Source organism: Heterocephalus glaber, unplaced genomic scaffold (genome assembly GCF_053883595.1).
Source record: "Heterocephalus glaber isolate CG9 unplaced genomic scaffold, H.glaber_assembly_v1.0 deba00001538, whole genome shotgun sequence".
NCBI lineage: Eukaryota > Metazoa > Chordata > Mammalia > Rodentia > Bathyergidae > Heterocephalus > Heterocephalus glaber.
Window position 1 is genome coordinate 5701270 of NW_028258333.1, and position 25161 is coordinate 5726430.

At 38.3% G+C, this 25161-nt stretch overlaps 1 protein-coding gene across 1 annotated transcript in view; it reads right to left on the reverse strand.

Moving 5' to 3' along the window:
- Marchf11 (membrane associated ring-CH-type finger 11) overlaps positions 1 to 25161 on the reverse strand; it is a 117294-nt gene that overhangs the window by 10161 nt on the left and 81972 nt on the right. Inside the window, exon 3 of the mRNA XM_004845269.3 lies at positions 11364 to 11556. Within this exon, the coding sequence (XP_004845326.1) occupies positions 11364 to 11556 (193 nt within the window). The remainder of the gene's footprint in view (positions 1 to 11363; positions 11557 to 25161) is intronic.

A 25161-nucleotide genomic window follows, 5' to 3' on the forward strand; every position in this document is an offset into this window, starting at 1 on the left:
GTGATTCTCTAACTAGATGAGTCTTTTTAAGAAACTGTTTCATTCAGAACAATAGAAAGAAAAAAAGGGCTTTCAGTATAGTATATTACATGTTTTCTCATTCTCTCTACTAATGATTCCATACATCTTTGGCTCCATTAATTTAGAATAAATGAATAAAGACCTCACAAGATAACTACATTTCTTTGGGCTTTTAGGGAAAAAAAATGTCCCTTTTCTGATTTAAAATCAGCTCCTCCATTTTTAAAAATGATTCTCATTCCCTGTGTCACAACATCAGTGTTTGAGACAGTGACTGAAGTGGTCCCACTTGATCATACAGACAGCACATTTTATAAGTAGTCACCCAAGCCCAGCTCAGGGACAGGTCTCTCCCCGGCCAACACCCTCTCCAGGTGCTGGGCTCCAGCTCTGGATTCCCCAGACATCAATCTCCTCTTTTCCACCCCTGTATCTTTGATCATTCTTCTGATTTCTTCTGGAGCTTTCTTCTCACCATTTCTCCACACCTCTCTCTACCAATAAAACAAACAAATACCTTTCTCAATTCCACACTTCGCTCTAGGTTCTGGCCTCTTCAGACTGTGTCCTTTGATAGCCAAGATACGTGAACATGGGGAACTCCCTTCTGCCCACTGCCCCCATCCTCCGCATACTGAAGTTTTGCCAACCCCCCAGTGCTAAATCCGGTGAATAAATACCGACTTGTTTCACCTCCCGGGACACGGCATCTGGTTTGCTTATCCTCCCAGTGCCTGTCTGCTTTTTCTTGCTCTGCCACATTCACCTGCCTGGTCTTCCTGCCTCTGAGCTCCTCATGTTGCTGCCCACCTCACCTAAATCAGACAGTACGCTCAACCACCGCATTAAATCTCCAGGTCCAGCCTCTGTCCCGAGCTTCAGACCCTTCAATCCAGCTATTCACTGGCCTGTGTCCAATTGGATTCTCCAAATATTCTGCAAGAAGGAAATGTGCACATTTTCCCTCCCTTGATCCTCTTCAGCATTTCCATGACTAACATCAATTAGCTTCTGTGAATCACACCTGACAGGTTCTCTCCTCCCTCACACACTTCCACCAAATTGATCACTTATCTTTCAATTAATCTCTTTTCATTCTGGCTTCCTATCAATTTTAATGCAAACCTGATCACTCGCTTGCCTTGTTGTAGTATCTTTCTCACCCCCTCCAACATGACTGTCTCCCTCCAAGCTTCACTTTTATGTCAAAGTCCTCTCTTCACGATCAAGCTTATCAATCTAGCACATGACTTCTTATCTAGCACATGACTTCTCTTGCCTTGCACACCATCCTTTAGTGGCCCCAAGTTCTTCAGCTTGGGCTCACTCCCTAACTCCCACCCCTGGGCTCCTTCTGTAAGACCAGGTTTTACTTGCCAGTAGAAACTTCCCCAATAAGCATGTTTGCCCTTGCCATTGCAGATTTTAAGATTCCTTAAATATGACATGTGCAGGGATGCATGTGCTCACAGATCCAGGCAGTTGCTTCTCTCCGGACCTGTTCCTAATTACTGCTGTTCCTTACAATTTAGCTCAAGATTGTTTCTGTCCCCATATACTTTGCTGACCCTAAGTGTGACTGACCTTCCCCCATCAGTTCTCACATATATTGCTTTCCTGGCACTTTTCAGGTTGGACTCTAATTGCTTCTTTCCCTGAATGTGTCCCTGCAGCAAGGCAAGACTTGGCAAACTGAAAAGGGTCAGAGAGAGAATATTTCAGGCTGTGGAAATCTTCTGGTGCCTGTTGCAACTGTTCATAGACAGCACCTAAATGAATGGGCATGGTGCTGCCCAATATAGCTTTATTTATGGCCACTGAAGTTTAAATTCAATACAGGTTGTACGTATCATGGAATAATATTCTTCTCTTCATGTGTTTTTAACCAGTTAAAAAAGTATAACCTATTCTTGGGTCATAGGTTGTACAAAAACAGCCAGTGGGTTGGATTTGGCCCTCAGGCCAGTTTGCCAACACTTGGACCCTTGTTCTGTTTATATCTCTATCCTGCACTCCAGGATTCACACATAGTAAATATTGATGAACATTGTCTCAATAGGAAACCAATGCCTCCTGGACTAGACTGCTCCCATTGAGAGAGGCAGCTCCAAGTACAGCTTCCTAGGGAAGAGGAGGTCAGCAGTAACAGTGCTCTTGGTCAGCTGCTCTGCTATCATGTTAATGTTTCTTCAAAAGAACTTGAGCTTTACAAGATCACTTAAGAGGAAGGCTGTATTAAGTTGGGGTTTCCCCCGCCCCATGGAAAACCTAAAGAGTTAATTAGCTTTGAGAGCCCATTCCAGGCCAGCAATGAAGGGTAAGCAGCAAAAAAACCCAATTTTCTTTCTATTTTATTTCCTAGGGTTTTAAAAGCAACAATATCACTAATAACCAACCATGATAATAATCTTTAGAGAAATGGGTAAACATCAGTATGATTAAGGCATAGGAAAGCCTATAATTTGTACTTCCAGAGAAAAGAGATAATGACCTACTTCGCATAGCTCATAAAAAATAAAAATTTGTTTTTCCTCTAAGCAGTTCAAATTGCAGAGACCACTCTGCCTCCACCCCTGGGAACTAGCCAAGGATGTGCTCAAAGTGTAAGGCACTGGAGGGCATGCTGGCCAGGAGGGCAGGCTCTGGCTGTGCTTCAGGCTGATCAACTTCAGGGGCATTTCCAGGCTATGAAGCATTCTAACATATTCTGAAATTGAGGGCTAATGATCTTCCCACGTAAAGAAATTGTACTCTGTTTAAGTAGTAATTCCAGGTGAGCTAGGGGAGAGCACACTTCTGCAATGGTCATGGCTGTGCATGTCACAGACCTGCTAGCGCAACCCAGCTGGAAGCTCAGAGCTCGACCTGGCATGAAGTTAGAAAGCAAACCCCAGAGGGGCTCTGGGCAAGAGTAGAAGAATGTTCCTGTCCTCCTCAGAAGCAGCTGGATGAAGGTCTCCTAAGTAGCCAAATTGTGGTGCTGAGGGATCGAATTATAGCTCAGGAAATGGAAGTGTTTCCTGGAGCAGAAGTGGCTGATATGCTTCTTATGTCTAGAGGGAAAAATTATAGTGATGCAAAGATTCAAAAAGGAAATACTGAGCTAATCAACTTTCCCAGTTATTATGCCAAATAGTGTTTAAATTGAGCTGCTTTTTTTTTCTTTTTTTACATGCCTTATGATTCATGCCAACATATCCACATCAGCGCTTCCTACAAAACTTAGAATGAGACAAATAACGGCAACAACACCTCCTACAACCCACCTTCCACTACAACCCAAAGAGTGAACTGTGACACTTGAGCAGTCTTCTACACGCCCACTGTACGGACCAACACTGTACGGACAATGCTGACCTATTGCCTTGCAAAGCCCTGTTTTACTGAGGGAGCCCAGCCCCTCAGACTCCAGACTCGGCAGAGGTGGCAGCGGTTGGGTTGGGAGGAGGTGGGGTGTGAGGAGGTGGGATCTGAGATCCCAATGTTTTGTGATGAAAAACGAGACATCTACTTTACACGTGTGTGAGGGCTTTTTGAAGAAAACTGCTGACGATTTTGAATTGGGTGGGGCCGCCCTGCTTGGTGGCCCTGAGAAGGTATTTGGAGGGTGCTGCTGAAGGATCTGCTATGTAGAGGTGACCTGTGCCACTCCATGCGGGACTGTGGTGGTCCTGCCTTTCCTTAGAGAGGCCTAGGAAAGAGATAACTTGGACATCCCCACCCATCCTGTGCAGGACGGTGGCCCGGGAGGACCTATCTACACTCTTGGTAATTTTACATTATTTGGTGGGAATTACTTGATGCAGTTTATATCAATGTATAAATGTCTTCCAGCTCAACAATGCTGTCTGTGGACAACAATGCAAGTACAACACATTTTGCGAAGCTCACTTGCAGCTACTTCCAGCACACACCTATGGTAGATGACCTTGTGTGTCCGTGAACTTGAAGCCCCCCGGGTGGTCTTGAGAAAACACTTCTTTATATTTATTTGTTTCTGCTTAAAATTATGGCGTATCTCAATTTCCAGTGCTAAACTCTTCTTTCTCAGTAGATTTTTTTTCACCTAAAATACTTCAAGAAATATTGTCAATTTATGAATCATGCTGAGAGGTGCCAGAAAGCATGGAAATTTTTATAAAGGAGATAGCTTAAAATTCATTTATTGGAATAAATTAGTGTTTTATTTTTCCATAGCAGATTTACTTTCTTAATTCTGTTTTGCTTATGCTTATTGATTTATATTCACTGAAGGAAAAGAAGATAACCCAGAGCACAAATTTAAAAAGAAATAATCCTTGTCATTAAATAGACAAGTACTGGGAACTTATTTATGATAACCAACTCTGATGATTCTGAAATATTTTTGTCAAAATGCTTCACTTTTACTCATATAGTATCACAAAGTTTGAAAATGTACTTTTAAGCATCTTCTTTTGTTTTGCACTGGGGATCAAACTCGGGACCTTGTGCTTGCAAGGCAGGTGGCAGAACCACTGAGATAAATCCCTGGCCCCGAAAATGTGCTTTTAAAGTGTCATGTCAATAAAATGTTAAGTCTTGTATTACCCTCAGTTTACCTACTTGGAAAAAAATTAGCAAAGTGTAGCAATATCAAAAGCAAGACTTGCCTTTTTAAAATGTAAATATATGTCTAACATAATTAGTCAATGATTATGGGCATCATTGTAATTATTATTCTGATGTTCTATAATGAAATGTGAATATATTAGCAACTGGTAACTCTAAAGAGTTTTCTTGCATGTACCCAAGGAACTTAAGCTAGATAACTGATCAACTATAAAAAATATATAAGAAGAATTTACATAAACTTAAATAACTATTTCAATTGAAAATAGAGGAAACAAAGGTTTCTGTTAGAGGATATGAACTACTGCTGAAAGTGCATTTTTTCAGTACTGTCTTGACTATAATTTGTACAGCTGAGTAGAAAACATTTTGATCTCATTCTTATTCTACTATCTCAGTTTATTTTTTAGAATTCCCTGATCTCTGTAGCTTTCAAAAGCAAGGCAGCATAAACAACCACAGACTTATCTCATTATTTCAAAAGCGATCTGAGAGATATTTATGGTTCTTGGTGGGTGTATCTGTATGTTTGCATATGCGTGTGTATGTATCTATGCTCCATTCTTCATGATTCTTCTCTAATTTGAGAAGTAAAGCAATGTGGAAAATTGAAAATAACAAATCAGTATTTGAGCCTCACAGCCAAGTGACAGAGGGAGGCCATTTTTCTTAAGGCAATATTAGAAAACATGTCCTATGTTAAAAAGAAAAAGATTGAGAAGTGAAATCTCCTTAGTGTTAAAGTACAATAGTCGACCCTCATCCTCTGTGTGTGGGGAATGCAGGATTTCTGACAGGCAGGGAGTTCTAATCTCCCTCACTCCTGCTGGGTTTCATCTTCAGAAAGGACAGGTGAACGAGCTTGGGGAGCTGACCCGATCTGTCTCTGCACATCACATCCCCAGGATCCCAAAAGACACCAGGCAGGGCAACCTGGCCATCAGCACGACCCAGTGTGGCCATCCCTATTTTCTTTGATCAAATGTGTCACATCAGCTTATGGAACTGACTTTAAGAAAACCACTCTAACATGTTAAGTATGGCTAAAACCACCAAACGCGATGTCAAAGAGTAATGACACCTGTGGTCGGCAAGGTGGAGGAAATTAAGAATGCTTGTGTATTTGAAGGAAGTATAAACAGTGAAGTCTTTTTAGAGGGCAATGTAAAAGGACTTTTTGAAATTTAACATGTGGTTATTACTCAATCCAGACTTTTCACTTCTCGGAATCTTGCCTACAGAAATACATAAAACAGATGTCTTTTATAGCACTGTCCCTAATGGCACAAATGGGTAACAACCTAAATATCCATCAGGAGATGAAAGGTTAAATAAATCATGTTACATCTGTTGGAACAGCTTTTTAGCTCTAGGTCCCACTGTTGAATGGAAACGATTATTTTCTCAACAATGGATATAGCATGATTGCACTTGTATGAAAAAATAAAACATGCACCTATACACATGTAAACTGAGCAGAAAAGATCCAGAGGACACACATTGCTATGTTGAAAGGGGACATTCCTACAAAGGGTGTGGCACAGCAGAAAGGACAGAGGGAATGGTCTTTTTATAACTTTATAGATGTCAGGATTACAAACAAAATTTATATATGTTATATATGCGTTTATGTGTTATGTGGACAATTAAGAAATTTTTTTAAATAATGAAGTAATATGGCTAAATACTATAACCATAACCAATTTTGTTCCATAGTATCCCAGGGAGATCAAAGCCTCCTCCAGAAGGATTTGCCACTAACTCACAATGTTAGTGAGACTGGGTATGTGAACTGTGATCGCTAGCTCAGGAGTCACACTAACATAAAAGGTTCTAGTTTGTTGCTTCTATGACACAACTCTTCACCAGTCATAGTATCTGACACTGAAATGCCTTAGAAACTGCACTCAGTGTTTAGATGCAAGTGAACCAAGTCAGTCCCTGTCCTCCCATGGCCTTTCTGAGGTCCTCAAACTTCAGTCATGAATAAATATGTTCCCTGCAGCACTAGATTCTTCTGCCCAAGCCTGCCTCCTCCCATGGTCTTGCTTTTCCTTTCTGGAGTTGCTAATCTTCCCCTGTCCACAGTGAAAATTCTCTGTGGGAGGAGCCAACACAAGCCTCCTCGACTTCTCCCTAAATTACCCCCACTGGCTACAACATCTCACACATTTAAATCCTTTATATTGGTTTATATGAGTTTTCCTGGGAGCAAATCAGTCTGAATGTCACCCACTTAAATATAAAAAAGAGCTTGCCAAATAGCTATCTTCATATTTCAATATCCTTAAAATGGATATGAACTGTATTATAAATGTAGATTGAAAATTAAATACACAGTTAACCCACAGAAGTCTTCTTAAAAAGTTCAGTGACAGAAAAGAGTCACCTGTCACACATGTCTCCCCCTTGTGGCTCTCTGTCTGCCTCCTGGCAGCTACCCGCTCCCTCTCCCCTCAATCTTCTTGAATTCATAGTCACACTATTTATCTCTCTCAGAACAGAGTTCTCTTGTCATTTAAGAACTACAACTGATACAGACAGACAAGGTGAACCTGTTAATTGAATCGTTACACACCTACCATTCTGTCATCTGACACCTGTGTTGTCCAGTACAGCAGCCACAAGCCACATGTAACAATCTAAGTTAAATTTAAATTAATTTAAATAAAATTAAAATTAAATTTCAGTTTTTTAACTCTCACCAGCCATATTTCAAATGCTCATCAGCCAAACTTAGCTAGTGTCTATGGTGTTGGATAGGTACTGAACAATTTCATCACTACAGAAAGTTCTACTGAACCTGATCTTCAGGTTTCAACAATAATAGAACCTAGCCTCTTGTTAGAATTTAAAACATTAGTAGCCAGAAAAAAAATAAAAGAAAAGAAGAAAAATCACTAATTAACAGCGTGTGAAAACAACAAACCAATTCACTGTGTGTGGAAATAAGTAAACGAACTTCCCCAAGGAAATCAGTGTTCTACAACTCTCTAAAATTCTATTTAACAATCCAATTTCTCTCTCTGTCTGTTAAATGCACTGGTGGGATTATAACATTTTTGAATTCTGGAATGGTCATGGATTTTCAAGGGAAATTCCAAGTTGTCACTGTGTTTTTCTCATCTAGGTAAAACCAAGTTTTAAAAAACTCATAGGAATATTTCCAACTATTTCAAAGCCCCCTGAAAGGGGAGCCAGTCTCTCATGCTCCAGGGGTGAAGAGAGGTCCATTTTTCCTTTTGTCAAGTACTGATTCATCTGTCAGCCATCTTAGCTACCACTTCCTCATGAAATCTGCTAGAAAACTTCTCCAAGTGACACTTCCGGATTAATTTCTCCCTATATATCCAACTCCCAATTCCTGTGTATTCTTTCATAACTGCACATCCCTTTATATTCTACTTACTTACTCACATGACCATCTTTCATGTCAAACTAACAAACAGCAAGAGGGCTTCTCTAAAGATTAATTAAATTTATTCGAGTGGCATTGGAAGGGAATGTATGTGCGGAGTAAACTATGTGTGCATTCAAAGAGGTGGAGGGAAGGAGGCATTTTTAAAGGCAAATGAGGGCATTAATCAAAATATTTTAAAACAATAATCCTTGGCCACAAGGAATAAAATCAAGCATGCTCAAGGATCAATAACAAGGCTGATGCTAGTCCAGTTTGGGGATAGAAGTCCTTGTAGAAGTGCTTTCTGTGTGAAGCTGGGATGTCTTCATGCAAGGCTGTGGTCCTAGCGGTCTTCTGTAACGTATCTTGTCATCTGGCATAAGGACAAGGTCCCTTCCGCAGTCTTCCAATGTCACTTATTTTTGGTTAAAGTCTGACACAATGACTCCAGTTTGGTTCAAAAAACCTTGTACATCCTCGTCAGATCAGGAACTCCTTTGGGGCAGGAAAATTCCTGACTCATTTGTATTCCTAGCATGTAGCACTGTGCCAAACATATAGAACGTTCCCAACAAACATTTATTAAACTGACCTCAGCAAATTGGACTCAAAGTGGTAAAGTTGCTTTTCATTCTGCCTAGGACTCTAACTCTTCCAGGCAGTATTAGCATTAAGGTACAATCAATGTAATTTTTGTTACTGTCTTCATTTGACTAGCAGATATTTTAATTAATTTAAATGTTACCAGAGGTTAACTCTGGCTATAATCCAAATGGCTACTGTTTTCGTTAGTATAGCAGCTTCCTAATTTCTTGAGGAAAAAATCAAGATATTCATTGGGCCAAACAGAAAAATGATTTAGATTTCTAAGTAAAATAATGTTCGATCTGAATTTTTAACCATTTTTCAAAATATATAAATAGATCACTGAAGGATGAGATTTGGACTTGATCAACCAAAGACAATGCACAGTACTGCCAATATTTAAAAATGCAGATAACAGGGCTGGGGATTTAGCTCAGTGGTTCCAGCACCTGCCTTGAAAAGGCAAGGTCCCGAGTTCGATCCTCAGTACCAAAAACAAACAAACAAACAAACAAAATGCAGATAACAATTCACTTTCCAAAATACCTCCAGAAATATGACAACCATCTTTGTTTCTAAAAAGTCTGACTTTATAAGATGGGCAAATGCTCAAATTTTGAGAAGTCGAAATAGGTCATATAGTACTAAATGACCATTAGTTCTTATGTCTAGACTTTTGAAAGCAGATTTTAAAAATCTTCATTAAATTGCTGACATAATAATCAAAATTTAGGATATAATAACAGCACTGAATGCAAGTTTTGAAATTCAAGAAAATTATTTTCTAACCAGAAAATATATAGTCCTTTTAATCTTACAATGATGTCAAGAAAATCAACTGCATTTTGTTTCTCCTTCTGGTTGAACTGGGAGCCTAATTCTTTTTCTTTTTGGCGTTTCTCTAAATTTTTTTTGAAAAATTATTTTTAAACTCGTACATAAAAATTATACATATTAATGTAGTTCCCATACAAGTATGCATTGTATAATGTTTAAGTATATCTATCTTCTCCAATGTTTATCATTTATTTATGGTGAAAACCTTCAAGATTCTTTCTTCTAGCTTTTTGAAATGCTCCCAATTTGAAATCAATAAAATGCAACGTAATATTTAAATTGACGAATGAACACAATCTTTGAACTTGTTGAAGGATTCAATTTGTAGAACGATTTTGTGATTCTTCCTTAGAGAAATTCTCTAAAGATTAAATTTCATAGAGTTTTAGAATGTCCAAATATTTGCATATGCATTATCACATTTAATGCAAAGTGCTCAAATAGATGATTAGCACAATTATTCAGGAAACATCTGCTCAGTTTACATATTATTCACGATGTTTCCCACCCTTCTTTATTTTTTTCTTTCTGGCCTGAAATATGATTATTTTCTTTCCAATTAGTCTTGTGTTAGTGTCAGGGAGGAAATATTTTAAAAAGGAAAAGTCAAGTTGATCATATTTTAAACATTTATAGATGTTCTTTTGAAAAAAGCTAGTTGAAATTTCTAGTTAAATTAAAGCTCTAATAAGTACACACATTAAGTGATACAAAGTTCTGTCAATGTTTCTGACTTGTTGAAATATATTCAATCTACCATTTCGAATTAGTATTGTTTCCTTCATTTAGACTGCACATTAGGGATTATTATTCCTGTTTTTATGGCAAGCGGATAGGAGTGTGGCAAGATGAAGGTGATCTATCCAAGCAGAGGCCAGGGTTGGAATCCCAGCCACTCAATCCCACACTGGCCATCCATTCCCTGGGCTCTGACGTTCCCAAGCTCCCAGGGCATCAGAACTTCGGAGCAGTGTGAATACAGGTGGCCAAGTCCCACCCCTGACATTGCTGACTCAGTGACTCTGGGATGGGGCTGAGAATGATGAGGTGACAGAGATGCTGACTCTGTCAGCGGCCCAGGCACCCCACTCTGAGAACCATTGCTTTAAATCATGGCTCTTTGGGGTGACTCACAAGTCTGTGAACCATACCAGAACAGAGAAATTCTCCTAATACCCTGGCGCCCAAATCCAGCTCTCCCCAGCCTTTGACCCTAGAAATGGTCACCGTCACAGGGGCTGCCTGTGGCACACATAGCACATAAATGCTGCATGAATTGGCTTCCGTTTTCTCCATGGTATTAGGGAAATGGCAGACTGGCCAAGTGAATCGCAGAATGACCTTTGTGTAGCTATTTCGTAGTAACCTACTTTAGCTAAAATGTTTGATATGCTTTCGTTTCTAAGCCACTGACTTTGTTAGGTGAAATAAAGAGATACAAGTCGACAAGAAAAATTATCCCTAAGTCCCTAATCTTCCAAGGAGCCATCCATGTCTCCAGAGAATGTGAGCCACAATCATGATGAGTCTTTTGGGTGACGGTCTTCTTGCTGAATGCATGATATTGCCATTTGCATTGATCTATGCTTCCCTAACTCTGTAAAGGGACACTTATTTGCTCTTATTCATTAGAAATGAGTGGGCTTACTTATATCACTCACCTCAAATCGTTTCTTCAACCCCTCCTTTCTTTTAGTTGCAAAAGATAGGACTTTGAACGGGCTTTATCCTATTACTTTATCAGACAACATTGGAATAGAAAAGCTATTTTTTAAAGAAAAGCATTCCTCTAGCTCCAGATAATTAATTCTTTGTCAAACCAAATAATGTGAACCACATTGTATGTATGTTAGATCCACCTGGTGAGAAGGCAATCGCTGAAAAAAATGGATTACTGACATTTCATAAATGTTTAACATCATGGTCTTACCTATGCACACTAGATCCATAAAACCATACATTCCATAGCAGATTTGAAAAAGGATGTCCTTCCTCTGCCACACTGCATAGGGACTGAAGGCTGACCAGAGGAGCCAAGTCACACTGGCTATTAAGAACAGGGATCCTAGGATTACAGCAATCATCTGAACTTTCTCAACCAGTGTTATAGAAATGCTTTGCCACTAAAAGAAAAACAGAGGCATGTAAGGAAAAGGTGCTGTGTATAATTTAAAAAGAAAGAAAAGCATTTTCAGGCCCATAATTCTTCCATGATGCCAGACCCCTTGGAATCTGATCTGCCCCCAAATGATTATTTCTACTTCATGCAAGCTATAGAAAATAGACAAGCAGATAAAGATTAATGAATTCCCTTAACTTCAATATTTGCAGTAATTCACCATCCTGCAAGTTTAATCTAGTTTTACTCCAGATAATACTGAGTGTGAATGGCTGAGGAATATTTAATGCTGGAGAATCACATTATCTTTCTCGCATGCATGAAATTAAATACACTCTGACAATACACAGTAAGGACTCCTCTCCAGGGCATTGCTTTTGTTCTTAATCCATTTGGCCCCTAAAAAAGGGGAAAAGTTGTCTCTTGTTTGAGTAGAAAAATGTGGAACCACAAAACAAAATAAGTAAGCTATATATGAATACCAGTGAAAAAATCATTGAAGGTAACAAATACTAGAATAATCATAAGGAAAGTATTGTACATTATCTGTTATTGGTACATTTCATATGCTCAGATATTACTAGCATTTTGTTATCTAATGGGTAATCTGTGAAGTATTTTTGTTAAGATTTAGAATTTGTACACAAATGGATTATCTTAGAAACTCATGAACTATATTGGCACACACTATTCGATGGAGAAAATAATTTGGTATCCTAACATTTGATAGGATTTATAGTACAAATGATCAAAAGTCCTTCAAGGTACTATCAAATTGAGAGTATTAATTAGTCATGTCTACTTTCTCCTGCTTAAAACAGAACAAAACTAGAATTGTTATAGTTTGCCAGTAATGAATGAAAAGAAAATGTCTCGCACAATCCCATTTTGTGGGAAAGATTTCTAGCTGCAACATATCATCATCAAAAGAATTCCTAAACAGTTTAAAATGTCCTTTTTAAAATGAGCTTAACCACTCAGTGTCTAATGGATGAATACGAAATTTCCTCGAAGTCTTACTTACCTCAAGTCTGAATATGTACATCCCCAAGAAGTATATCTATCCTCAGGTAGAATTTCCATCCCTTCATTGTATCTCTCTCTCTCTCCCTTTCTCTCTTCTCTCTCTCTCTCACATACACACACCTCATAAGTACATACACTGCTCATAACATTTTAAATCTAGATTTGATAATCTGGATTTTTCTTGCATACTCACATATATTATCAAATTCTACATTTGCTACAGATTAAATGCTAACATACATTTGAAATATTTGATATTCTAAAGTCATTTAACTTTTTACTTTTAGGAACAGAAAGAAACAGTAACAGTTGTTTACTATGAAATACATTACTGTTCATTTTAGTGTGAAAATTCATTTATTAAAAAATAGTTCCTGCTTTCACAATTCCAAATAAACTAGTTGACATGATTTTACCATTATAAGTGGATCAATGTATTTCAAAATATTTTAAAGGTTTTTCTCTCCTTAGTTTCCTAACATATTTTCTAATAAATTAATTCCAAATTGTCAGGCATTTGAATTGTAAAGCATTTTCAATTTGTGGGTTACCAAGCAAACATGAGGTGTCAATGACCCTTGGTCAGGTTTAGTTTGATGCTCATTAAAATTTGCCTTGAGTACAACATGGTAAGCAATGTAAAAAAAAAAAAAAACTACCTATAGCTGCATCCATTCTAGATGAATTCTACCACATTTATGTGCATTATTATCAATGTATTAATTTATGTGCTTTATCAATTTATTAATCACATCAGAGAGATGACAACATCACATAATTTTAAATCTATGAGAGGAAGGTTTTGCGTGTGTGTGTGTGTGTGTGTGTATGTGTGTGTGTGTGTGTGATTTCCACATGAAGGTCCACATGCTCAAATACATATGCCTGACTCCTGGGAGTCTTAAGTAAACAGTCAAAGGTGAGTGAGGAGGATTCATCAAGGATGGTCCTCACTGAGATCTACATTAGGAGGAAAGTAAAGGAAAGCCAATAATCCTTATGATGACCCAGGTTCATTATGTAACTTTGGTGTAGTTAAATTTGAACAGCTAAGTTCATACAATTCGTTATACTTAGCTTCCATTAGACTCACAAATGACCTGCTCCAAGACTACCTGCATGACAGCTATGGGCACAGCGTTGTTTAGTCCTACTGGATGCTCGGGTTTGCAAGGACCATGGTGATAGATGGATGTGGCTTTGGAGTTTCCTAGGACACAGGAAATGGGGTGGCCATTCGGAGTTGCAGGTGTCGGCCACCTCAATTTCCTTCAGCATCCTTCTAACCCAGAAAGTGGAGCTCTCCTTGACAGGGGAGGCGAATGAGTGAGGGAACCGTTACCAGGAATAAGGAGCTGGGAAGTATCACACTTGTCTTGGAGACACCAAATTAAAATACTTTAAAATTCAAATGCTTGGCAGTTTGAGATCAATGTGTTTAAAATCATATGAGGAAGCTGGGAAAAGAGAACAACTCTTAATTACAGTGTAAAGGGAAGTTTAATTATTTACAATTACCATTGAAATTATCTTTTGTTATGGATATTAGAAGTAATTTGGGATGTTTACAGCTTTTTTTTTTTTGGTACCTGGATCGAACTCAGGTCCTTGCTCTTGCTCACAGCAGGCAGTGAGCTAAATCCCTGGCCTGTTTACAGCTTATTTTTAAAGATGACTAAACTGTACATAATCTATAATGAATCCCTTGAAGGCTTTTGGTTATATATCACTCTGATAATAATGGAAATCACTCCATAATGCAAATAATAATAATAATAATGCAAATATCCAAATCCGTTAAAAGTAAATAGATGCTCTTCATATACTGATGAACTTTAAAATTAACTTCATTTTACTGAATAGCTAGTGAGGACAAACATTACTGAAACCAAAATTACTGAATTCAATTATGAATGTAAGAATTTCCCTTTGGACATTGATATCTTGGTAATTTTTTTGCCCACTATAAACCACTCTTTTTTATTTCTACCATTATGTACAAAAAGAGGGATTGCTCGTATTCTTCCCCCAGGAAACATAACTCTGCCTTCTACCAGCTGGTAGGAAGCTCAGCCAGCATCCTGGCTCTCTGAAGGGAGAAATTATCTAGGGGTTTGGCCTCCAGAAGCTGTGTTAATGGAACATTAGCTTGGACAATGGAAGCAAATGAATCTCTTGGGACTTCTCTCTCAGGTATCCAAGGACTAGATTTAAGTTTGTAAGATATTTTCATCAAAAAATTTCAATGGCAGGGGCAAAGGGGAAGGAAGTGGGAGGGGTAGGGGAAAGGAAAGAAGGGAATGGAATTAATATGAGAAAATAGAAAAATAGGAACAAAATCTTTGTAAATAGGGAGGAATGGAGGGGTTGGAGGGAGGGCTGGGCAAGGGTGAAAAATAAGAACCAAGAGAGATTATGTAAAGGTGCAAATTTCCAATGGTGAATATCATTATATTGTATACCTAAAATGTACCAATGATTAGAATGAATAATCGATAATGCAAAATAGGAAGAAAAGGTCCAAAGGGGTAAGGGGAAGTGGGAGGGGCAGGGGAAAGGAAAGAAGGGAAAGGAAAAATGCTGAGAAATGGAAATAAAGTCTTTGTAAATAGGGAAGGGTGGAGGGGGTGAAAGGAGGGCCAGGAATGGGGGAAAAATAACCAAGATGCATCATGTAAAGGTACAATTCCCAATGAGAAATGTAATTGTGTTGTATACCTAAAATGTACCAATAAAAGAATTTAAGAAAAAAAAATTTCAATGGCTAAACAACACACTCTTTTCCTCTAGTGAGACACCTCAGAGTGTTTACATGTGTTTTGTGTGTATGTATTTTTTCATTTAACTTTCTTGCCAAGTTTGGATAAGAAAGAAATATAATAATAATCAGACTGATTCTAAATAATTACTATTACTTCATTTCCATAATCTTTGAATGTATGTGCCTCTCATATTCCTGAAAAGTTGTATACTTTGCTACAACAAACTATTGCGCCTATCATTCTGAGCCAAAGTGGGACCAGCGAGCTCCTCTTTTGCAAACTCACCCTCACTTAATACACTTCTTTCCAGGTAATTTAATGATAGTATTTAAATTTAATAGTAATTTAATATATATATACATATATATGTGCTATTACATATGTATGTCTATATCCAATACATGCTGGGCATTCTTTTCTAAGAAGTTACATGTACTAACTCTTTTAATCTCCACAATAAGTCTACTGGGAAACTTTTATCCCCATTTTAGAGGTAAGTAAACCAAAGCAGAGAGAGGCTAAACAATTTGTCCAGTACTGTGAGCCCGAGCAGAATGGATCTGAGGTTCATGCTCTTCAACTGGACTGTACAAGAATCCTGCTAGGCTACGATAACAACTGCATAGGTCCCCATCATTGCCGCACCATGACAGTCTGGGGATGAAAGCTCCAAGTGAGCCTGTGAGGCCACTGGCAGAGCTGTCTAGCTGGGCTGGCAGCTGCGTGGCACTGCCAGCTCCCTGCTCCATGCTGCCATCTGTGTTCCCAGGAAGGAGAGCTGCACTGTAGGCTTGGTGCAGAGGGCTTTGCATCTGGGTCAGCACACATCCTCAGTACCTGGCACATACTTGTCATAGAAGGGTCAAAGAAAGTGATGGAGGGAGACTAAGAAGAAGAACAGGAAAGAGGGGGTACCAATTCAGCTTCATTTGTGCTTTTTGTTTCTAGGGTTTTTGCTTTTAACTCTCCTACATGCCATATGCTCATTGCGTGGTCCCTCTAAATGCCTCCCTTGCTCTTCCTTGACATGCAATCGCCTTCTTTTTTTTTCTTACTGATAGCATCTCTTTTCCATTCATACCTGGCTGTAATGCCACCTCTTCAAAAAAGCCATCCTTTCACACCCTTCCACTTTTCAGCAGGATCTCTCTTTCCCGGACCCTCAATCCACTGCTTAGCACTCATCACTTTTTCAGTTCAAGCCCACAGAGCTGTTTATTTCCCCATGGTGAGTTTTGTGGTGACAGAAGCCAAATAGTGGTCCTCCTCATGTTTACTACACAGCTGAATACACCCAGCAAAGTCCTGAAATGCATGGATTCTTATATTCATTCCCATCATCCATCTGACTGCCAGATGACCATGTTCTTGGGCTCCATCCCATCACTGTTCCAGGTAAGTCCTGCTCTGGCCAAACCATCAGGGAGCCCAGGAAGGAGAGCTCAAACCCAGATCTCTGCTTCCAAAGCCTACACCTTTCTAAAATCTACATCTGCTCTCACCCATCTCTGCCTGCTTAAACAGGCAAATCTTGTATCTGAAAGGAAAAAGCAAAATGAGCACAGTTATACCTAAGAAGTGGTGGTGGGGATGGAAAAAATTCCACTTGTGAAGAAAGCAGCCCAGCAGGGTGCCAGTGAAATCTAATCTGTAGCTTCCTAAGTGGCGTCTCTAAATTCTCCTCCAGTCTGGAAGTTGTAGCTTGTTAAATGAATGCTAACAATCTCAAAGAGCTGTATCTCTTTCATTTTAATAAAAGCTTGGAAATAAATTAAGTAAACTTACATCAAAAACTATTTCATATTCTCTTTATTCACAACTGTTCGGAGAAGCACCAAGCCCGCCAATTCCAAAAAGATACAGACAATGTGGCCAGAATTGATACATTAGAATAGGCACTTTGCTTGGGAAATCAGATAAAAAATTGCCCCAATAATTACCATGAGTTGCTGTGAAACGATGACAAATATTGCTGCTGTGAAAAAACAAAAATGTTGACTAACAGAGGTTTAGTACTGCCACCAGAGAAGAAAGGATGTAATAAAAAGCTAGGAATAGTCTTTAAAGAAATGACACAAGGTCAAGCCAAAGTAAGGCTCAAAGTCTCCCGCTTGTATAAATCACTTCTAGCCAGTAAGATAAGCCCTTGAGAAAGCCTACACACCATCAGGTCTCTAGGAAGCTATTTAGTAAATGAACCTGTCATTTTGTTGTCTGAAAGAGTTAAGGCACCTTCTCCATTTAGAACCCAATTTCCTCCCGGAAAATAACACATGCTTAGGGGAAACTAGGCTGAACTCAGAGAGAGCCGATCTGTTCAGTGTGCATTAAAGCATCCAGTCCAAAGTACTGCTTCATCTTTGTTTTCACAAGGCAGGCCAGGTATGAATCATAAGTTAATACATTTGTAGTACCATAATTTATACTGTGCAGTATGACAGGTAGGATTACTCACCAAGGTCACAAGAGAAAACACCTGCTCTGGGAGTATCTTCTTCAGAAAAAGGAACTAAAACCCATTTTCAGCCATCTTTATATGCTGTTTAAATTGTATTCCTAAAGTTGGCATTGAAAATGCTGGAAGAAACATTTCAATATGGAATCAAACTGACATAAAGCTACAACACTCCATTAATTATATACTCATTCTTGGTAGAACTGTGTCTATCAAGGCTGCCTAATAAAAGTGATCTCATGGTTTGGTATGGATCCTCTCTGCTGGAAAAGCAAACTCATGAGAGCTGAGATAAAATCATGCAAAAGGAATCTGCTTTGCCTGAAAAATATTAACTCTAAACAACCTCAGGAAAATAATTAGAAAACATAAGACCTTTTCCTTAAAAAATTTAATAGCAATTAATTCAATAAAAGAGTAGATGCAATGTATGGCCCTAAAGATGAAAAGTGTAGTAAGAAAATACTATAAATAATTTTATATCAATTAATTCAATAGCACAGTTGAAATAGGTAATTTCTATGACAAACTTAGCAAAACTGACTCGAGAAGAAATGGAGTATGTGAGTAGCTCTACATACAATAAGCTGAATATGTAAACAACAGCCTCTGACAAACAAACTAGCAAACACCTCCAGAACCAGATCATTTCACTGGATGTTAGCATTTAAATAAAGTGTAGTATCACTCTTCCATATGCTCAGTCAGAAAATAAAGGGGAACAGAGCCTTTCCCAAGTTATTTATGTCAATCAGTGTAATCAACTACATTAACAAACTAAAAAAGAATAAAGAGATTTTTCTCAACAGATGCAGTAAAATTATTTGACATTCCCCTACCCACAATGAAAACTGGGAAGAGAAAGAAAACTTAACCTGAAGAAAAGCATCTATAAAACACTTACTGCCAGAATCATACATAATTATAGGAAAAAAATGTTTTCTTTCCTCAGTCAGAAACTAGTTAAGATATTTGTCTTTAGAATGTCTATTCAGTTTTGAAATGAATGTCCTGGTCTATGCAATAAAGCAAGAGGAAAAAAAAAACAGTAAGGTATAAAGACTGTAAAGGAGGAATATAAAATGGTGTCTATCTGTGAATGAGATTCTTATTTGTATAGAAATCCTAGAGACTCTATAAGAAAAGCTAATAGAAGTAGTAAATTAAATTAGCAAAGCCTAAAAATATAAGATCCATAGACAAATATCAATTATATTTTAATACAACAGCAAAAAGTTAGAAAAAATTGCAAAAACAATACTACATAAAAATACTAAAAATTATAAATTACTTAGGCCTGAATTTATAAAAAGGTATCTGCTATTTCTGAAAAGAATTAAAGAAGACTCAAAATAAATGAATTATGGATTTGAAGATTCGCTATAGTTCAGGTAATCATTTTCCCCAATTTTAAATTCTAAACCTAAACTAGAAGCAAGACAGTATCAAAACAATTTATTTTTCTTGTTTTTGTTCACATTTTTTAAAAGAGACCATTCATTTAAAATGATCACCCATCAGGTGATATTCATCTAATTTTTTTTTTTTTTGGTACTGGGGATCAAACTCAGGACCTTGTGCTTGCAATCATCTAATTTTATTTCATAGATATGAGGGAAGAAAAAACAATCCAGATCATTGGGTGCAATTTCTGCAAGAATCCAAAGAAAATCCTCTGGACCCACTTTTTGGTGTGAAACAATCTTTACTCCCACTCTCAGCCACTGGAAATGCACATCCTTTGAGAGACACTGTCTTGACCATAAACCATCGATTTATTTAACAAAAATGCCTGGCACTAGACCACATGACCACAGGAAAGGAAAAATCAGGGTGGGCAGCTTCCCCGGTTTATTAAGAAATGCTATGAGGATTTCATGTTATTGGACACAACTCAGAATACCAATAAAAATTTTGCTTCCAGGGACCAAGAAGTCCCAGGAGATTAGGCAGGGCATGTCCCAGAACTATGGTGATGTCCTTGGTGTGGTGTGTGGCTCAGGAAGAAGAAATGTTGGCACTGGAGTCGGGGTTATGTTGGGGTTCTTGAGAAATGTGTCTGGTACCATGGGGCTGAGTCCCAGAGTTATAAAGTAGGAAATAACTAGGGAGGGTTGCCCTTCAACTCCAGGGCAGGAAAAGAAAGTCCTAGGCACATCAGGATAAAGACAGATTTGGCCCAAGGCCACTTGAGAACAATGGGACCTAGAATACCAAGTCAGGGCCAGAGAGATCTGATAAACGGGGACAGTTCCAAAATGTAATTCTAAGAAAAGCAGAAATCAGTACAAAGTGAGGGTTTGGTTATTAAATGAGAGGCAAGACAAGCAGAAGCCAGGAAATTCCAGTGGGGAGAGATGCTACTGGGAGAAGTCTCAGTGAAAGGCCAGAGACAAGGAAACTCTTTCCAAGAGTGAGATGAGCCCTTCAGAGAAAGGTCTATCCAGAAAAATCCTCTAATTAAGTCTATCCTTTAGGATGGCAAGTCATTGGGAACAGGAGAGTGAATTCCATAGCCACTCCCATCTGGCTGTCTCCAGATACATAGGAAGAAGACAGAGTAAAACAATAGCAGGTGTAAAATTTTTCTTATAAGGAATAAGATTAACTGAAAGATCATGTCTGACAAAAATCCCTGGAATGACTGTATATTAATAGGAAGAAACATTATTTGAACAGCCCAACAAACATTACTTTAGCAGCTACAGGAGGCCACATAAAGAATGCCACAGATTCTGGATCTCCCCTCAGAAAAAAAAGTATATTTATTCCTCCATTGTTTTCCCTCTAATTCTTTCAAGCCATCCATAGCTCATCTCTCAATGTTCTCTCTTATTCAATAGTTTCAAGCATTATACATTTTCCTATTTGTCAAAGATTTATTAGTCCAGATATAACAGTTCGAATGTTGCATGAGGAATGTTTTTTAGCTCTTCAGCTCTCAAGAGCCAGTGCTGCCTTCTCCCTCCCTGTTTTAGTCATTCCTCATAACAAAAGCAGATGCTGTTCATCATTTTAAATCAGAGAAATTTTCCCCAAGTGTTGCTTGTCTAATATAGTTAGTTTTAGTAATTTGATTCTGCCCCACATGATTTAAAAAGTGTGTGTCTGTGTACAGTGCATTTTCTTTCATTGTTCCTCTCAATGTTCAGTATTAATTGTGTTTAAACACTGGCTTCCCAGGGGAGTTCTATCGAAGTAATTAGCAGGTGACTCTAACTGGATTTACTGGTTCTCTCCACAAGGAGCTGAAAACTACCTTTGCTAAAACAGCTTATTAAAACTCTCACCGGACTATTTCTGTTTCCAATCTTGTTTCTGAGCAGAATTTCCATTGAAAGCGACTACTTTCCCACTTGAGTTCACGCAGATGGAACTCGTGATGTGGTCTCCTAGTGACACGAACAGTGTCACTGGTGCCTGGGAATGACAGTGTGAGAAAGACTGCCTCTTTCAAGCAATTTATGCAGAATCTCTTACAACGTGTTCATCTCTTGGCTCTGAGAAGACAGCATAATGTGCTGGGACAAGCAGAAAACTGTGAGTTGGCTCCAGGACCCCAGAATTCCTCCCATAAGTAGCCCAGTTTCATGGTCTATAAACAACATTGGATATTAGCTCTTGCTGTGCTTTGCAAGTGGTCTGTGTGTGTCATCCAGTTTCATGTGCTGGAACTGTGGTCCTCTGTGTGGTGATATTGAGAGGTGGGGTATCCTTTAAGAGGTGGGGCCTCATGGAAGGTGATCAGATCATTGTCCTCAGAAAAGACAGATGGTCCTCTTGCAGGGTTAATTTTTCTGAGAGCAAATTGTAAACAGGAAGCTCCCCGCCTCCATCCCAGGCTCCTAGGGCAGTGTGGCTCAGTCAGTCCCAGCACCCAGAAGGAAGCTCCCCTGCTGCTATCCCAGGCTCCTAGGGCCAAGAAGGTGAGCCAGTCTCAGCACCCAGAAGGAAGTTCCCCCACCTCCATCCCAGGCCCCTAGGGCAGTGAAGCTCAGCCGGTCCCAGCACCTGGAAGGAAGCTGCCCACCTCCATCCCAGGCTCCTAGGGCAGAGAAGGTGAGCCAGGCACCAGAAGCAACCCCCTACACACACCGTAGAAATGAGAAGACACATAAACAAGCCTCAAAAATAGACTTCCAGATCACCTACAGCAACCCGAAAGGGAAATGAGATGGAACACTCTGATACTCAACCACCTGGACTCTCTGAACTGGCAACAAAACAGGATCTGGGAAAAATGAAATCAGAAATAATTACTCAGATAACAGCAAAGATTTTGCTCATGGTGCAAGACATGATTAATAAATCTAGAGAGGACACAGACAAAAAAATAGAGGATCTGAGGAACATGATGGAATCCCAACATAGGAAACAAATGGAATCCATAAAACAGATACAAACAGATTTCCAAGAGATTAAAAACTCCATCAAAGTCTGTGCAGCAGAACGAACCAATGTGAGGATGGAATTTCACATATAGAAGAAAAGATTGCAATTAGTGAAGAGGAAAAGAAAAATTGCTTTAAAATTGTAAGGGAACATGAGAAATCAATCCAGCAGCTGCTAGGCAATGCAAAGAAGAATAACATAAGACTGATTGGAGTCAGTGAAGAAAGCGGGGAGAGTGCAGATGACATAAAAAAAACTATTCACAGAAGTGATGGCAGAAAACTTCCCAACGAGGGGAAAAGAACTTGACATACAGATAAGTGAGGCATACAGGACTCCAGCTAGCCTTAATCAAAAAAAAAAATCTACACATAGGCATATAATAGTTAGGATTCCAGAAATCCAACAGAAGAACAACATTCTACAAGCAGTGAGAGAAAAGAAACAAATCACATACAAAGGAAAGCCCATCAGAATCACAGCAGACTTCTCAATGCAAACTCTCAAGGCAACAAGAACTTGGAGTGATGTATTTCAAGCCCTAAAGGAAAACAGCCTCCAACCCAGATTGATGTACCCTGCAAAACTATCTTTCAAAATTGATGGAGAAATAAGATACTTTCATGCTAAAGAGCACCTCAGGAACTTCATGAATACCAAACCAGCACTCCAAAAAATTTTAGTCAATACCCTAGGAAAAGACAATGAGGGTCACAACCCCAGGAAAGCCAGCAGAATGAATCCACTGGGCATGACAAATTAAACGCAAAGGGGGAGAATCCAACAAAAAGAAAAAGTCATGACAAGGCTTTTAAAACTTTTAACTTCATCTCCTTAATGAGTGTATAATTCAACCTTATTATTGTACTGATTAGTATTTTTCTGATTCTAGAATTGCAAACCATTCCTTGTGCTGTACTGGCTATTTATCATCTTCTTATGTCTACTTTTTAATTGGGTTGTCTATTAATGAGCTGTACGAGTTCTTTATATATTCTGGTCATAGGTTATATGCATTGTAAATATGGTCTGTTTAAGGACTACTTTTCATTTTAATGATGTCATGTAAAGTTCTAAATTTTGATGGAATCTCATTTATCAATTTTTTTTTCTTTTATACATCATGTTTTTTGTATCCTAGGTAGTTCTTGCCTACCCTGAATTCATAAATTTTTTTCCTTATAATTTCTTTTTAAAGTTTTATACTTTTAGGCTTTCTTATTTAGGTTCATAGAGCCCTTCAAGATATTTTCATGTATGGAAAAAAAGGGTTGAGGTTAATATTTTATATATGGATACCAGGTGTTCTAGTGCCGTTTGCTGAAGACACTATCTCTTCCTCAGCTCTTGAATTGAGTTTATATTCCATAAAATGCTAATGTTAAATAATCTTTCAAAACTCAGTGGACCATATATGTGTGGTTCTATTTCTAGATTCTCGGTTTTATTCAAATGATCTATACGTCTTTCCTTACACCAACACTGCCTTGATTACTGTAGCTTTAGAAGAAGTCTTAAAATAGGGTGCTAAACATCTTCCAACACCGCTTTTGTTTTTGGCTTTTCTGGGTCCTTTGTATCCCTACATAACTTTTAAATTCAATATCCAGTTCTTCATTTATAGCATGTATACACAGACCTGAATTTTTATATATACCTTGTGTTTCCTAATCCTGCTAAATTCAAGTACAAGTTCTAGGGGCTCCTAGAGATTTCTTAGTATTTTCTCTGTAGATGATCATTTCATCTACATATAAAGATTTTGCTTCTGTCGTACCAATTCTGTCCTAGTTGTGTCATTTTATTGCCAGACTATTTTGGTTTAGACCTATGTTTCAAAGTCTAATGGACAGATGAAGAGTAGGCATATATGCCCTTGTTTCCCACTTTAGGGAGAAAGCATTGTATTGTCTCCATTCATAGAAGGAGTTTTTGTTGGAAGTATGGAGTACATGTCTTTGATCTGTTGAGAAGGTTCTGTTCTATTTCTAGTCTCCTGATTGCTTTTACCATGAACAGCTGTAGAATTTAGTCCAATACTTTTTCTCCAACTAGTGACAGGATCATATGGCTTTTTCCTTTCCTCTGTTAAAATGATGACTTTTGGGGGTGGATCTTCCAATGCTCAACCAACACTGCCATCCCTATAATAAAACCACTTTCTACATCCTGCCAGATCTGACTTCTAAGAGTTCTGTCTTGTTAAACAAATTTCTATCTATGTTCATACTTTTTTCTTCTATTATCTTTATCCAGTTTTAGGATTAGCACAAGGTTGAGTTCCTAAAATGAGGGGAGAAGTGTTCCTTCTTTTTTCTGCTTTAAATGTTTGATATAATTTATCAGTTAAAATGTTTATGAGCCTACTGTTGTCATATAGGCAGGTTTTCAAGCTAGGAATATACTTTCTTTAATAAGTGCTATTCAAATTTTATATTTCCTCCAGAGTTAGTTTCATTCATTTGTCTTCTAAGTTACTTCTTAGAAGTTGTCAAATTTATTTCAAAGAAGATTTTTGTAATATGCTTTCTATATCCTTTTAAATTCTGTAAAATCTGTGGTAATGTCTCCTAGATCTTAATATTGTAATTTAAAAAAATGTATAACTGATATTGTGTAACAGGAAGAAAAGGCCTAAAAGAGCAGGGGAATTGGGAGGGGTAGGGGAAGGGAAAAAAGGAAAAGAAAAAAATATGAAAAGAGGAAAAAAATGGAAACAAGGTCTTTGCAAATAGGGAAGGGTGGAGGGGGTGAAGGGAGGGCAAGGGAAGGGGGAAAAAAATAAGAACCAAGAGTCTCGTGTAATGGTACAAGATCCCAATGATGAATGTAACTGTATTTTATACCTAAAATGTACCAATAAAGTTAATGGGGGAAAAAAAGAACCAAGGTGGATCATGTAAAGGTACATGTTCCCAATGAGAAATGTAAATGTGTTGTATACCTAAAATGTACCAATAAAAGAATTTAAGTT